Raw genomic sequence first — 13,712 nt, forward strand, 5'->3', positions numbered from 1 at the left:
GATGAAAAGTTTCCCCTGCCAGCTACCCACTGCACCAGGCTATCAAGCAACTGGTCTAATTCTTTACAATCTGCTTCCTGTTCCTCTAATGACAAGATTATTGATTAATAATTTTATACTTCTGTAAAAGAGCAAAAATGCCTCTCTCTGTGAAAAAGTTTAAATATATAAAAAAATTTCATAAAAATATTTATTAAAAAAATCAAAATGCCCCTTGCACCTGTAAACATAGCCTGTAAAATCTTTCCTAACTGAAGCAGAAATACAGTCATTCAGGCTCTTTCATGCCCTGTCCAGTAACATCTTCAGATAGCCATCAGACATGCCACTTGTCTTGTACTTCGACTCTCATCCCACTCCTTTTTCTTCTTCGTTGTTTCCAACATGGTAATTCAATTTCTCAAAGTTTGCCATTTTTTTATGGAGGTATCATTTGTCTTTGCTTTCAACAGAGTTCTGCATGGCCTGATTCTGATGCTTTCTTATGGAGTGGGCTTGAGGTCTGACTGGTAGCACAAGCAACACCAGGATGCTTAGAATGTGCATGTGAAAATACATAGACCTGGGAACAAAAGTAGAAAGATATAAATTTTGTTTATAATAACGTGAATTATGCAACCTCAATAATTCTAGCAGATTTAGTGCTAAAGGATAAACACAGGAAGTATGAATCCTTAAGTTTCATATAGCCTGTACATGTGACATCCACTGGCATTGATGGAAATGTTGCCATGGTTGTTAATGAGGCAAGGAATCAATCAGCAAACTCCAGAATCCAAAAACTGACAGCTCAAATAAACCTATCAAATTCAAGATGGACTTAGTTAGTCCATCTCTATTGATGTTAGAGTAAACCTGGGTTATATTCTGAAGAAAAATCCTTCATGCTTAGAACATAAAACTTGTAGAAGTTTTAAAGAACTTTTTTTTTAAGTGAAAGAAAACAAACCAAACATTCCAAGTGCTGGGATCTGAAAGAAATCAAAACATTCAACTTTTAACTGGGGAAGGACAGGTAACGATATTTACAGAAGGGTTGTGTTTTTGAAGGCAACTACTCAGAGATATCTTTATTTGACATCTTATTAAATATATTTTTATTTCAATCAATTCAGTATATACAAGATTGAACAGAAATAAAACACACTCCAACCAGTTACATGGAACTCTGATAGCTTGGGAAGGATGACATTTGGGAGCAGTATATGGACTGCATCTCAGAGAGATGCAACTTTCTGCCTTCATGTTTATGCTTCTTACCACAGTTCATAATACCCTTGTAAGGTCCTTAGGATGACTGTCCAATGCTCCAAAAATTCATGCCCTTGTCCAAAGGCCTACAACTTCTTTGCTTAACAGTCTCTAAGTGTAAGTGCTAACTGTGTTCAAAGTCACTAGGGCAAAAAACAAGTAAGGTGATGACCTGGCAAGGGTGGAAAATAATTTTCTCTGTTCAGAACTTTGGTGAAAGTTCCGCTTCCATGGATGCTGGCATAGTGCTAACAAGTTCTTCATACATACTTATTTCTAAAGTTTTGATGTCAGCAACGTAATCTCAAGGAATGAAATTAATATTTACCACATAGAATAGCCCTCTGTAGCACAAAAGGAAAGAACTCCATTCATGGGGTAAATGTATAAACAGGTTTTAGTATTTAGTACTTTAGTAGTAGCATTTTAGTATTTTCTCTCCTTTGTTGTTATGACTGCTATTTGCTAATTTTGTCTTGAAAGACAGAAAACTTGGTTATAACAAGGTACTTGGGAAAGGATAACAAAACTAAGAAAGATTTGAACCATTTTTATATGGTAATTTTTCTGGGTTTCAAGAAACAAATCTTAAAATGGTAAGATGTTAAATGTTAGAATATTTTAAGAAACAGGAATAGAAAATGTCACAGTTTAGTCTTTTTCAAACATGACACTGACGGTAGCTATCTTGACAACCAGTTTTATGTCTTTTATATTAGAGGAGGAAATTGCCTTTTTTCTCAACCAAAACCTGTTATTCTATGTTGAGAATCCTCTGTAGAATGAGAGGCAAAGCTATGCAGTCCAGCCTCCCTTTTAAAATTATTTTCTCAATTTCTTTATTACAATTTTTTTTCTTAGCGTATATCCAATATACTCTGCAACACAGGTGTTTTCTTAATTTTTAAGGAACCTCGGGAAACATTCGCTTACTATGGAAGTACTCAAAAAGGAAAACATAATCAATTCAAGAAGTAATGCTCTCCCAGGCACCTTCCTTATCTCCTGCTGACCAATCACATCTCCTGTTCTATGTAATTGGCAGCTGGAAATTTGGTCTTTCCTCACCGAGTCCTTCCTATTGCCAACTCATGTTATTGTCAACATCTCCAGCCTTGGCCACTGTTCATAATTGAGCCTTCATTGTTTTGAAAAAGGAATATGAATATGTGTAAAGTCACACAAGGACACAGAAAGACTGAGAAGAAGAGAAGTGCTCTGTCTTCATATTATTATCTCTTTAAGTTAATGGGAGTGCAAAAATCATCCCTTACACATTATTAAACATCCTGGTAAAATTTCTTTCAAATTTGATTAAATGCCAACTGCTTTTCAATGTATTTTGGGTTACTTAACAAAAGTCTGTGCCAGTCTGGAGAATAACTGTCATGAGGAAGAGAACTTACTTGTAAAACTTAATGGTGGGCTCAACAGCCAGCATAACAAACGGTGCAACAGTATAGCACACAGCCAGTTGAGTGACAACCCAAGTAACAGTGTCGTAGGCTATCTTGAGAGGCACTGATGAGAGGAAGTAATGTCTGCAATTGTTCCTTATCTGCAGGTCAAAGAAAAGTAAACATAAAATTATATACATTTATTTCTTAGGCAAAGTCACACAGATGCATTGCAGTGTGTGGCTCTCCACTTACTGTGAGCATTACAGAAAAGTTTATTCACCAGTTAGGAAGCTCTGAGCATAGAAAGACAGTGTATTGAAAGACTTCATAGAAAGACAGAAGTGTATTAACTGGCATACGCAAGAACCCACAGCCAACCAGTAGCAAAGAGAGAAGTGCCTCTAAATTTCCTCTGTCATAATCAGACTCCCATGCCAGGCAGCTGGCACAATATCTTTGGGGAAGAGGGTTGTTAAGATTTCATGTTCCTCCCTCATGCTATTGATTTATTACTGTTTCTCAGTGATGAAACAAAGTTACTTGGTCAACAGCTGGCTGACTCTGAGCCAGCAGAGTGGGGTGGCCAAGGTGGCCAACAGCATCCTGGCTTGTATCAGACAGAAATAGTGTGGTCAGCAGGACTAGGGAAGTGACTGTCTCCCTATACTCAGCATTGGTAAGGCTGCACCCTCGAATATTGTGTTCAGTTTTGGGCCACTCACTACAAAAAGGACATTGAGGTGTTGGAGGGTGTCCAAAGAAGGACAACAAAGCTGGTGAATTGTCTGGAGCAAAAGTCTTTGGAGAAGCGACTGAGGGAATTGGGGTTGTTCAGCCTGGAGATAAAGGAGGCTGAGGGGAGACCATATTACTCTGTACAACTGCCTGAAATAAGGTTATAGTATAGTGGGGGTTGGTCTTTTATTTCTAGTAACTAGTGACATGGTAAGAAGAAATGGCCTCAAGTTGTGTCAGAGCAAGTTTAGATTGGATATCATACCCGGAGATATTTAAATGATGTGTGGATGTGGCACTTAGGGATGTGTTTTAGTGCTGGCCTGGGTAGTACTAGGCTAACAGTTGGCCTTGGTGAACTGAAGGGTCTTTCCAACCTAAATGATTCAATGATTCGACTTTAAATGACTGAATATGTGTTTATACCTGTGAGCATGTGCTGTTTCCTAGAGATTTTGGTTTAGCTTCACACAAATGAAATCATAAATAAGATGTACAGCACATTAGGACCACATGTTTGGCTCTAGGCATAGTGGTTAATACTAGTCACTTTAATTCACCTTTTAAATTGACCTGGTTATTTACCCATAGTCAAACTCTGAAGGACTATGGTGGTACTCCCCAGCCCTGCACAAGTTGCTGGTTCTGCCTGAAAGATTAACAGTGATAAATTTAACCACAGAGAGACATGAAATCTGTTCTGTCTTCAGTGACTCTACCCAAGATCATAGAATCATAGAATGGTTTGGGTTGGAAGGGACCTTAAAGAGCATCTAGTTCCAATCCCCCTGCATTAGCAAGGACACCTCCCACTTGACCCAGTTGCTCAAGGCCCCATACAGCTTGATCTTCATCACTTCCAGGGAGGGGGCAGCCATAACTTCCCTGGGTAACCTGTTTCAGTGTCTCACCATCCCCACAGGAAATAATTTTTTCCTGATGTCCAACCTAAATCTCCCCTCTTCAAGCTTTAAACCACTGCCTTTTGTCCACTCGCTACACACCCGTGTAAAAATCCCTACCCCAGCTTTCTTGTGGGCTCCCTTCAGATATTGGAAAGTTGCTGTAAGGTCACTTTGGAGCCTCCTCTACCCTAGGCTGAACAACCCCAACTTCCTCAGCCTGTCTTCATAGGGGGAATGCTCCAGCACTCTGATCATTTCAGTGACACTCCACTGGACATGTTCAAGGAGCTCTGTGTCCTTCTTTTGCTGGGGACAAGAGGAGGCCCATAAATAGAAACTAGTTTACTGATCAATTACATCCACACAAAAAAATTCAACTTTGGGCTAATGGTCAACCTGTAACAGCTTCTTGTGAAAGACTGGGCCCAGAGTCAATTACACGCCAGTGTATAGGCAACAGCACCTAGCAGAGGTCTGGAGTCAAGCTTAACCTTGACACTCAAGGTAATTTGACTGCATGGACATAGCTGGCACTACCATCTGAACATTCAGAAGCCAGGATTATCTGCATTGCAGCAGTTGCAGAATTGGTGCTGCTTAGAACTGCTGGGGGTACTTTGTAACTAGCATCAATACAGAACAAAGTTTAAGTGAGTATCAACAGTATCTTCCATAAAGGCATGAGAGGGCTCACAACAGGGACAAGCTGCTTGGCCATATCAGGGTGGTTCCAGCAGTTGACAGCTGGCTAGCATCTAGCAGACGCTTAGAAGAAAATCATGAAAGGTACATACTGCTCTGGCTGCAAGTGTGATAAGGATTCCAGTGAGAAATGTAAAATAATATCCAGGATAGATACCATGCCACAAGGCTGACAGGACAAATGTTAAAGCTGTTGGGTACCAGGGAGCTCTGTCATAGCAAACACTGCAAAGATGAAAACAAAACAAGGAGAGGTTGAACACCACTGAACAATGGGCACTGCAGTTCAAATCTTTCCATTTTAAAGGTCTTATTCTGCTTTCTTAATGGTCTCACCTTGCCTCTGAAGCACTCTCATTATTTACATGCAGAGTTAGATGGAAAGAGTAAGCATGCTTTTATGGACTGAGTACCCAAAGAGAGAGAGTGTGTATAAATATTCCCAGTGCTCACAGAATTTAAATAAATGACAGGGCAAAGGGCAGGCTTTATCTCTCTATTTGGAATCAAATCTATCAGCTTTATCTCTCTATTTGGAATCACACGCTACCCTTCAAAACTGATGGCAGAGCAAGTCGAAGGACAGAGATGTGAACCTACCCTTCTGTGGTGAACAGAAGTATTTTTAGGCACTGTTATCTGGCAGATGATGGGAACAACAGGGAGTGCCATAAGGTATTGCAAAGCAGGGAGTTCCTTTAGATGGCCAAAATCTTACTCAAAAGGTGCAAGGGAATTATACCAGTTTAAGAATACACCAGCCAGTCTATTTAGCTATCTGACATTTATTTGAAATATTGTGTTCCAAAGAGATAAGACAAGACAATGTACTTCTTTATCAGCAACATCATTTGAATAATGGAAATCAGTAGACATTATTTTTTAAGATATATATATTTAACAACAAAATTATTTATGATAACCACAATAAATCTATGCCTGCATTTCAGGCTTCACATTGACTTTATGTTGAGCTTTAATCACGTCAAAAAGTGTAAGAAGAAACAAGAGACAGTTTCATCTACAAAATTTGGATTTATGCTAGTATTTATAAGTGTCTTAACAGTCATGGGTTAAAATCAGAGCTTCTTAGTGATATAAAAAGTCTTTTCTCCACGTTCTAAACAGGGACTCCCTAGCAAACATCTTCTGGTAACTTCAAACCAGACTATATCATGTCTCTAGCTAAAATAGATCCTAGGAACACAGGGGCTTGCACACACGGGAAACGTAACATAGCAAAGTGAAACAGTGCAGCAAGAGCAATGGAGGCAAACAGCAGTCTAAAAGATGCCATCAAAATGCTTTTACTTTTTATTATGAAAGATCTGAACAGTTCATTTATGGCTTTGTTGCTTCTATATAAAATGTGAGCTTTTTACATATGCATAAATAAAACTTGACAGCACCTAATCCCCTTGTTACAGACAGCTGTTACAGACACAGAAAACAAAGACAGACAAGAGGCTGAGATTTAGCAGTCAGTGTTTTTCCAGGCTAGCTAGAATTTTTGGGTCTCACAAGTACATTACTGTTTTGTTTCTCTTACCATTTTAGCCAGGCAGCTGTCTGAATATTCCAGTTTTCAATGTACATTTTAAAACTTGTTGCAGTCTAAAAAAAAGTTCACATGAAATGTTAGCACTGAAACCTGTTAGGTAATACTTGCATTTTAAGTTAGAGAAGACATACATGGAAAATATTAATTCTAGTAGCTAACTGTTGTGAAAACTGTGCCACAGTTCATCATTACACTACTATGTTTTGGGGGGAACATTATAGAGGCTGATTGGTCACTGTGGATACTTGGCACTTGCTGCAAAATCTCACTTTGTTTTGTAAAATTAAATACAGTGTTTGGTTATTTTTCAAATTATGGAAAATCTGAAAAGCTTTCTTGTATTAAATGCTTGTCCTTCAGTTCATAAACAGCTTCATTTTTGGAAGAGATATATTGCCACATATTACACAGTTGGAACTTCCCTAGAGTGCTATTAAGACAAAGTGCTTAAAAAAAAGCCTAAAATTAATGCATTATTACTTGGAGAAGGAAGAGAGAAGACTGAGAAACACTGACAAAAAAAGTTTAGGACTAAATTTGGAAACCAATTCTCAGCCCACTGACCAGCTTGAGAAACCAGAGTGGACACCAGGTCCTAGGAAAACCACCTATATCTCCTTATAGCTCCAGTTCCCCCAGTTTGAAAGGTCTGATGGACTCTATTCAGCATAAGTTCCCCTAAACATGGTCAACTTCACCTCTGGTGGTTCCCCATCCTTGTGCAACCCCTGACACTCACCTGCTGACAGAAAGATCAAAAGACCTTCTCACCAAACAAGGACATAATTTAGTGACACCATATCAGCTGAAGGAAAGGAGGTACAAGGAAAGGAGGGAATAGAGGCAAAGATGTCCAAGGGGACTACATGGATATTTTTGCACTTCCACACAGAATCCTGAATGCTAGAACTTCATTCTCTGTGCTTAAAGAATTAAAATAATTAGAAATTCCCTATGCAGTACTGCCACATTTTAATTGCATCACTGCACCAAGAGAAGACAAGAAAAATATAATCTCTCTTCCAACTAATATTGTTGCTCTCTTTTGTGCTTCTTTAAATTCCCTTAGTTACATTAGTTAGAGAGAAAATAGCCACTGGCTCTCAAAATATGAGTGTTGCCAAGGCCTTAAATCCACCACATGTGTTTAAGCCCCAGTCACATTTTAGCACCCTCACAACTCCTGCCATGTAGTTATCTTTACTACAGATCAGGTCACATTTTAGCCACACTTAGCACTCAGGTTCTCAATGCTTAAGCAATTTTATACATGCAGGTGTCTACACCTGCTGAAACCACACTGTACAAATCACACTTGGACTTCATCTCCTGAAATTTTTATTGGTGCATGAAGTGACAGCTCAAGGCTTACCCAAAGTAATGGCCTCTGTAGTGTCTCTTTTCCTTATTGTATAGTGTAATCAAAAGAAACATGTGTGACAGATGTTTTGAGCAACAGTGTGGAATGCTGTACGGAGTTCAGATCAGCAGCCAACTAAGCTCCATATGGCTCTCCAGTTTCTATTCAGGCTGCTCAGTTTGTACCCATTATCTCTACAACCTTTGCTTTTCTCCATTTACAAGAGGCATTCCAGGCATGTGCAGGGACCCAGCCCTTGCAAGTGTCTGTGCAATGACTACACTTAGCAGCCTCTTTCACTGCCACCACCCATCTCAACTGGGTTCCAAAAGTGGAAGACTGTTAGAAGTAAACAAGCAGAATACACCACAGATGGTGGAGAATCATAGCTGTGAGCAATTTATTGACCCTCTGAACTCACCCAAAATCTACAGGAATTGACTGCTCATTTATTAATCATCTTAATGATCAATTTATTAGCCCTCTTGAACTATTTAGAAATGCAACCAGAATGCAGAGCTGGCTGACAATGGCTGCTTGACAGATGCTTTTTATCTGCCCAACAGATAAAATACAAAAGCCCTCCATGTTAAAGAAAGGAAGCATAGTAGCAGGGACTTATTTTACTTCCAGCAAAGCTTCTCCATATCATGCTCATTTCTCTACAACTACAGTGATGCAGCCATTCCTTTAACTCACCTCAATATTCCAGATATTTAAATTTGACAACAGGTCCCAGCGGAAAGTACCCCTCTCATCAACTCCACTGAATCCATAACCAGCGGCATTGTTGACTGCATCTGCTGCAATGTCAAAGCAAAACAGGCCAAATCAGACTGCTGGAGAAGCTGTGTTTTCTTACAAATCAATATGGCACCAAATACAATTCAAGCATGTTTTGTAGCAACTGGCATGCTCTATTTCAAAGAGCAGCTTCCTCTTGGCAAAGAGGCATTGCTATAAGGCAACAAGAATCATTTCAGCAAGAGTACACCTTGGGCAGAAGCAATAAAAGGAAAATAAAACAAAAATGGCTAGAAATCACTTTTCCAATTATTTTGCCTTTAATATCCAAGATAGATATACAAGAGGTGCCATAAAACACTAGCCTTTTCCTCAAAAGGGTACCTTCATGTCACAACATTTTCCAGAATTCAAAAAAAACTGCAGTGTCTCAAAGACACATTTACCATTCCTACTAAGAGTTCCAACAGTTGTTTTAATTCAGACTTTTGCTCATACTTCAGCAGAGAAAACCTTCTGTCAAACCTGTTGCTCAGTGCAACTCAACATTTCTACCAATCAAATATTGTATAACTTTAATTACAGACTTAACTACTTCAAGTTCAAATAAAAGTTTGGGTAACTGTAGGTATTTCACATGCTGCAGTCTTGCTCTCTCCCAGGCTGCTGGTCAGCTCCTACCCCTCTAAGCCTTGCCTGGGAGCAACTTCATCACTGCATCTCAAGATTCTGCTTTCAATGTGCCCCTGCCAAAATCCTCTCATGGAGTACTAAGAGAACAGAAGGGATTCTGGGTCACTGGGTACTGCCAGCACTGAGGATCATTTGGAGAAAAGGGAAAGCAAAAATACAGGTAATGCATTTTGATAATTTACAAAATACAAGACTGGTTAAGTTATACTTTTAAAAGATCAGCATTTCCTTCCCAAGAATGAAAATTGATTTTTCTTTGTAGATGCTCTGAGTACAAGGACAAATTCAGGGAGAAGCCCTGAAGCACAACACCAGGGGGAGAACGCAGTTAAAAGCAACAAGACTAACTATACATGAATAAAAGAGCAACCTTCTTTAACCTGTAACTTTCAATTTTGTTTATTCTTTACAAAACAAGCTTGATTTTACTGACGGAAAGGGAGGTCAAACAGCAACCCTGCCTGGAATTGTCCCATAAGACCCTGTCCAACCTCAGAGACCGGAGCTGCATGTAACTGTCAACCAGGACTCCTGGATTTGTTCCTCATTGCTCTTAAAGGTGGCAGGGACCACTTAGTGTTTCTGGCCAGAAAATCAGTGACGCAATAATACAGCAGTCCTGTAAGCCTCTGGCTTCCCAAGCTGCTGCCTGCAGGGCAAGGCATGAAGTGCAGATGAATAACAACTGCCCACCTTCAGGATTCCCACAAAATCCCAGCCTCCACGGAGACAGCAGAGGCTTCCCTGACAGCTTGCACAGCTCTGGTGTATTACTTTCACAGCTCTTTGGGTGCAGGCACTCAGTCCTGAACTGGTTTCTCATTGACAGCTCTGAGTTAAGGGTTGCAGCCGTGTTCCCATGACTATTGCTAATGAAGCGAGAAGCTGAATTTTCAGTCTTTCCACGGATGTGGAGGAATTCAGCACTATGGCTCTCACACAATAGCATAACTGTCCTTTTCTGAGGACAGGAAACACTTACCAGCTTCTTCAGCAGGCACTGCTACAATGCCCTGGGAGCTAAATTGCAAAAGGATAAAGAGTCTGCTGTTCTGCTGCTTGCAGTTGTAATGGGAGTAATAGAGACCTCACCCTCCACAGTATGCAATGCATGCCTTTCCTGAAACCCCTTACTTGTATGAGATTTCTCCTAATTCTAGGGCTTAGTCACACCACAAATCCAAGTTCAGTTTCTCTGTTCAATCATGGACTTTTGGTTAACTGTAATGGAGGAAAAATTGATGGCAACAATTTAACATTCGGTCCTACACAAATAAGTTTCTGAGCAATTTAGTCTTTATCCCAAAGTCCTTCCCACCCCACACACGACAGTCCTGGCTGTCCTCCCTCAATCTGTCAGATTTATTCCCAGCAGTTTAATCACAGTCTTGCAATGAGTTCCCTGGCTCTTTCCATCCTATCTCAATGATTTCTTCTGTTTCAGGTTTATTGCTGGCTTCATTTTCAGGATCCCCCTTACACACAAACTCTAGTAACACTGGCAAAAAAAATTAAGTCTCTTAATTTTCACCCTGGCCTAGAAGGATTTAACTCCACACACACGGATAGCAAAGGTGACTTCTAAAAGGAAGAAGGTAAAAGGTATAAAAAGATTATTTGACCACAAATCTATCTGGCTTCCAAAAAAAAGAAATTTGTTTCTCTCTATAATAAGCCTTCTTTTTTCTCATCTCTTTTTTTTTTTTTTTGAGAAATTATTGGGTCCTTCCTATCACCTTCTTCATTTCCCACCTTCCCTATGGCTCTCCAGTCATTTCTCTTGACCACTCAAAGCTACCATGTACAGTATCACACAGTGCCTTTAGAAACAAAGCCCAACTTCAGCACACCATCAAGTACTGCATCTTTCTAATACAGATGCATGTGCTAAAGATGCCCCTTAGGAAGAGAGAGGTCAGTTGGCCTACTTATACTTAAAAAGCCTAAGCCAGCAACACCAATTTTAAGCCAGCAACACCAATTTTAACCTCCCAATCCTACAGTCAGAAGTGGAAAATTGTGAACAAAGACTAAAAAGCAAGGTTTAGGGGAGGAAAACTTTTTTTCCTAAATATTCCAGTAAAAATTGTTTTATTACAATTACAAAGCTTGAAGTAAGAGGAAATTGTTACATTGACTTTATGGGTGAGAAGCTGAAAAGCCTATTTGGTTCCAGAGGCAGGGAGTGTCAGACAAGCTAGAGGGTATTTTATGTCCCTTCTTCTAAAATTTTGACATCTTCCCACTTCTGTGGGTTCCAGTGCCTACAGGAACACATGGGCATCTCCCACGGGAACTGCAGGTCTAGGGACTAATTTGTTTTTGTTTCCCCACAATGTTTCAGATGTCCTCCCCCACTTTGAAACTACTTGTTACCTACAAAAATAAGTCATGTAGCAATACTTACCTAATGTCCATGCAAAGTAATACTTCGGTTTTGCTGCCTGTGTTACAACATATAGGTAACCGAGTCTTGACAAGAAAGGTGTTTTATCAAGAAATTCATTATCAATAATATATGCCATAGGAAAGTTCTTGGTAAGTGTCAAGAATAAAATGAGAGATACTAGCGTGATACACAGCTTGTACATCACTGCTCCCTAAAAGCACAAAGAACAATGAAACATTCATTAGAAACATTTGCTCAAGAGGAGAAGAAAATAGCAAATACAACATAAAACCAATGTGCTTCAAGAACCAATAAAGTCAGCAGTTATAAGGTTGACAATTAATTTAGAAGTAATTAAGAAAAGCCCACAGTCAAAGCTCTGGTTTTAATGTGTTTTACTGAGCTACCTACAGATAGGTACAAAACACAATTAGAAGCCAAAATTGGTGATGGACTTCACAAAAGACTCCTACATCAGTTAGCAAAAGTCCTAAAATGAGAAAGGAAACTAACAAAAAAACAAACCCTACAGGCTAAAGAAGAAATCTTCCCTATACAGACTGTCATTCCCTGGAACCGAAGACTGTATTCCTCCTGGAAGCCAAAAGCACTGGTATTCAGTACAACAGTAGGTCTTATTTCCAAGCAACTAGCCAAGGTCTTGCTAAAAAATCACTTGCCCCCAAAGTGTACAATTTATACAGTAAGCATACCCTCCCATGATACAGCATATCTCCTACATCATACATGTTTTCTTTTATCATTCCCTAGCTTTCTGTATACTAATATTACTGACAATTATGTCAATAGCTAGAAGCTCAATTTCAAATACACATCAGGAGTAAGCTCTGCTTGATATAGTTATAATTAAAAAGGTAAATCTGGCACATGGATGCCATGTAAAACTTGACTCATGTTCTCAAAAGACTAATAAAAGGGTAATATTGTTGAAGCAACAATGCGTTTTTTTATCCCAAGTACTCTTTTTATATCTTTTTCCTCTTCAGGAATAAATTAATGTGTAAATATCTTTAAATAGTTACAATGCAAATTTTAATATTCTTTGCTGACTTGCATCAGAGGCAGTATGGCCCTTATACTGACTTCATTCAGACTAATGGAAATCAGTAGAAAAACAGCCATGTGCAACAATTATCAGGCATGTATGTGCTGACACTGAGTTTCAGAGGAGACATTCTGCACACACAAAACCACACATTCGGTTTTGCCCTAGGATAAGAGAGATACTCATGCTATGTTATCCTATATTACAAGTAGGCTTTTTATAAGGTCTTAAGTAATATTAAAAAACAAATAATTTTTGTAAATTGTATCTGAAAAATGACCTCCAAGTCATCTTCAAGTGTGCAGTTCTCTTGCAAAGCTGCTTGACAAGTGACAGTTTCTGAGTTGTGGTGATTCATGTACTCTAACATCTCCTGCATTAGAGGGGACGTTTGACTCCTTTCTTTTTGGTATTTTCTCTTCTGCTGGGAGCTGAGCTGCAACTTGTCATCATCAGAACCTGCAGACGGCTCCCATGGCTGCACAAAGGACACTCATTAGCCAATGACTCGTTCTGCAAGCCAAACCTATTTGAGGAATTCAAGTGGAAGACACTACCCCCTCCACCCCTGGCCCTGTGATAAACAGCAACCACTTCAAATAATAAAACCACTGTAATAATAAAAAAATTTATTTTATTCTTCATTTTCAATCATGAGAATCATGTACAAAACTGTACTCTTGTGCCTTTTCCAATAAATCTTTGTCATTTTAGAACTTACAGTTGGGGAAGGATCAGGAAGTCTGTCATAACCCTTCTGCTTCCAGTTCACTTCTAACAGTTTCATATGCACATGTCTCCCTTCAATGAAGGCTATATAATCCTTGTAATTGCTGCAAGGCCCAGCTATTATGCTCATAAAATTGAGGAGATAGCTTAAATACTCCAGTAAAGAAGGTCTTGTCC

General features: G+C 39.3%; 1 protein-coding gene across 1 annotated transcript in view; it reads right to left on the bottom strand.

Annotated features, from left to right (window-relative positions):
• Positions 1 to 347: 347 nt before the first annotated feature.
• Positions 348 to 13,712, bottom strand: part of MBOAT1 (membrane bound O-acyltransferase domain containing 1) — a 55,612-nt gene continuing 42,247 nt past the window's right edge. Inside the window, exons 8-14 of the mRNA XM_030445441.1 lie at positions 13,528 to 13,711; positions 11,759 to 11,951; positions 8,614 to 8,717; positions 6,543 to 6,607; positions 5,086 to 5,218; positions 2,658 to 2,809; positions 348 to 562 (exon numbers count right to left, since the gene is read on the bottom strand). Coding sequence (XP_030301301.1) covers positions 430 to 562; positions 2,658 to 2,809; positions 5,086 to 5,218; positions 6,543 to 6,607; positions 8,614 to 8,717; positions 11,759 to 11,951; positions 13,528 to 13,711 — 964 coding nt within the window. The 3' untranslated portion in view covers positions 348 to 429. The remainder of the gene's footprint in view (positions 563 to 2,657; positions 2,810 to 5,085; positions 5,219 to 6,542; positions 6,608 to 8,613; positions 8,718 to 11,758; positions 11,952 to 13,527; position 13,712) is intronic.

The sequence above is a fragment of the Calypte anna genome, chromosome 2 (genome assembly GCF_003957555.1).
Source record: "Calypte anna isolate BGI_N300 chromosome 2, bCalAnn1_v1.p, whole genome shotgun sequence".
NCBI classification, from domain to species: domain Eukaryota; kingdom Metazoa; phylum Chordata; class Aves; order Apodiformes; family Trochilidae; genus Calypte; species Calypte anna.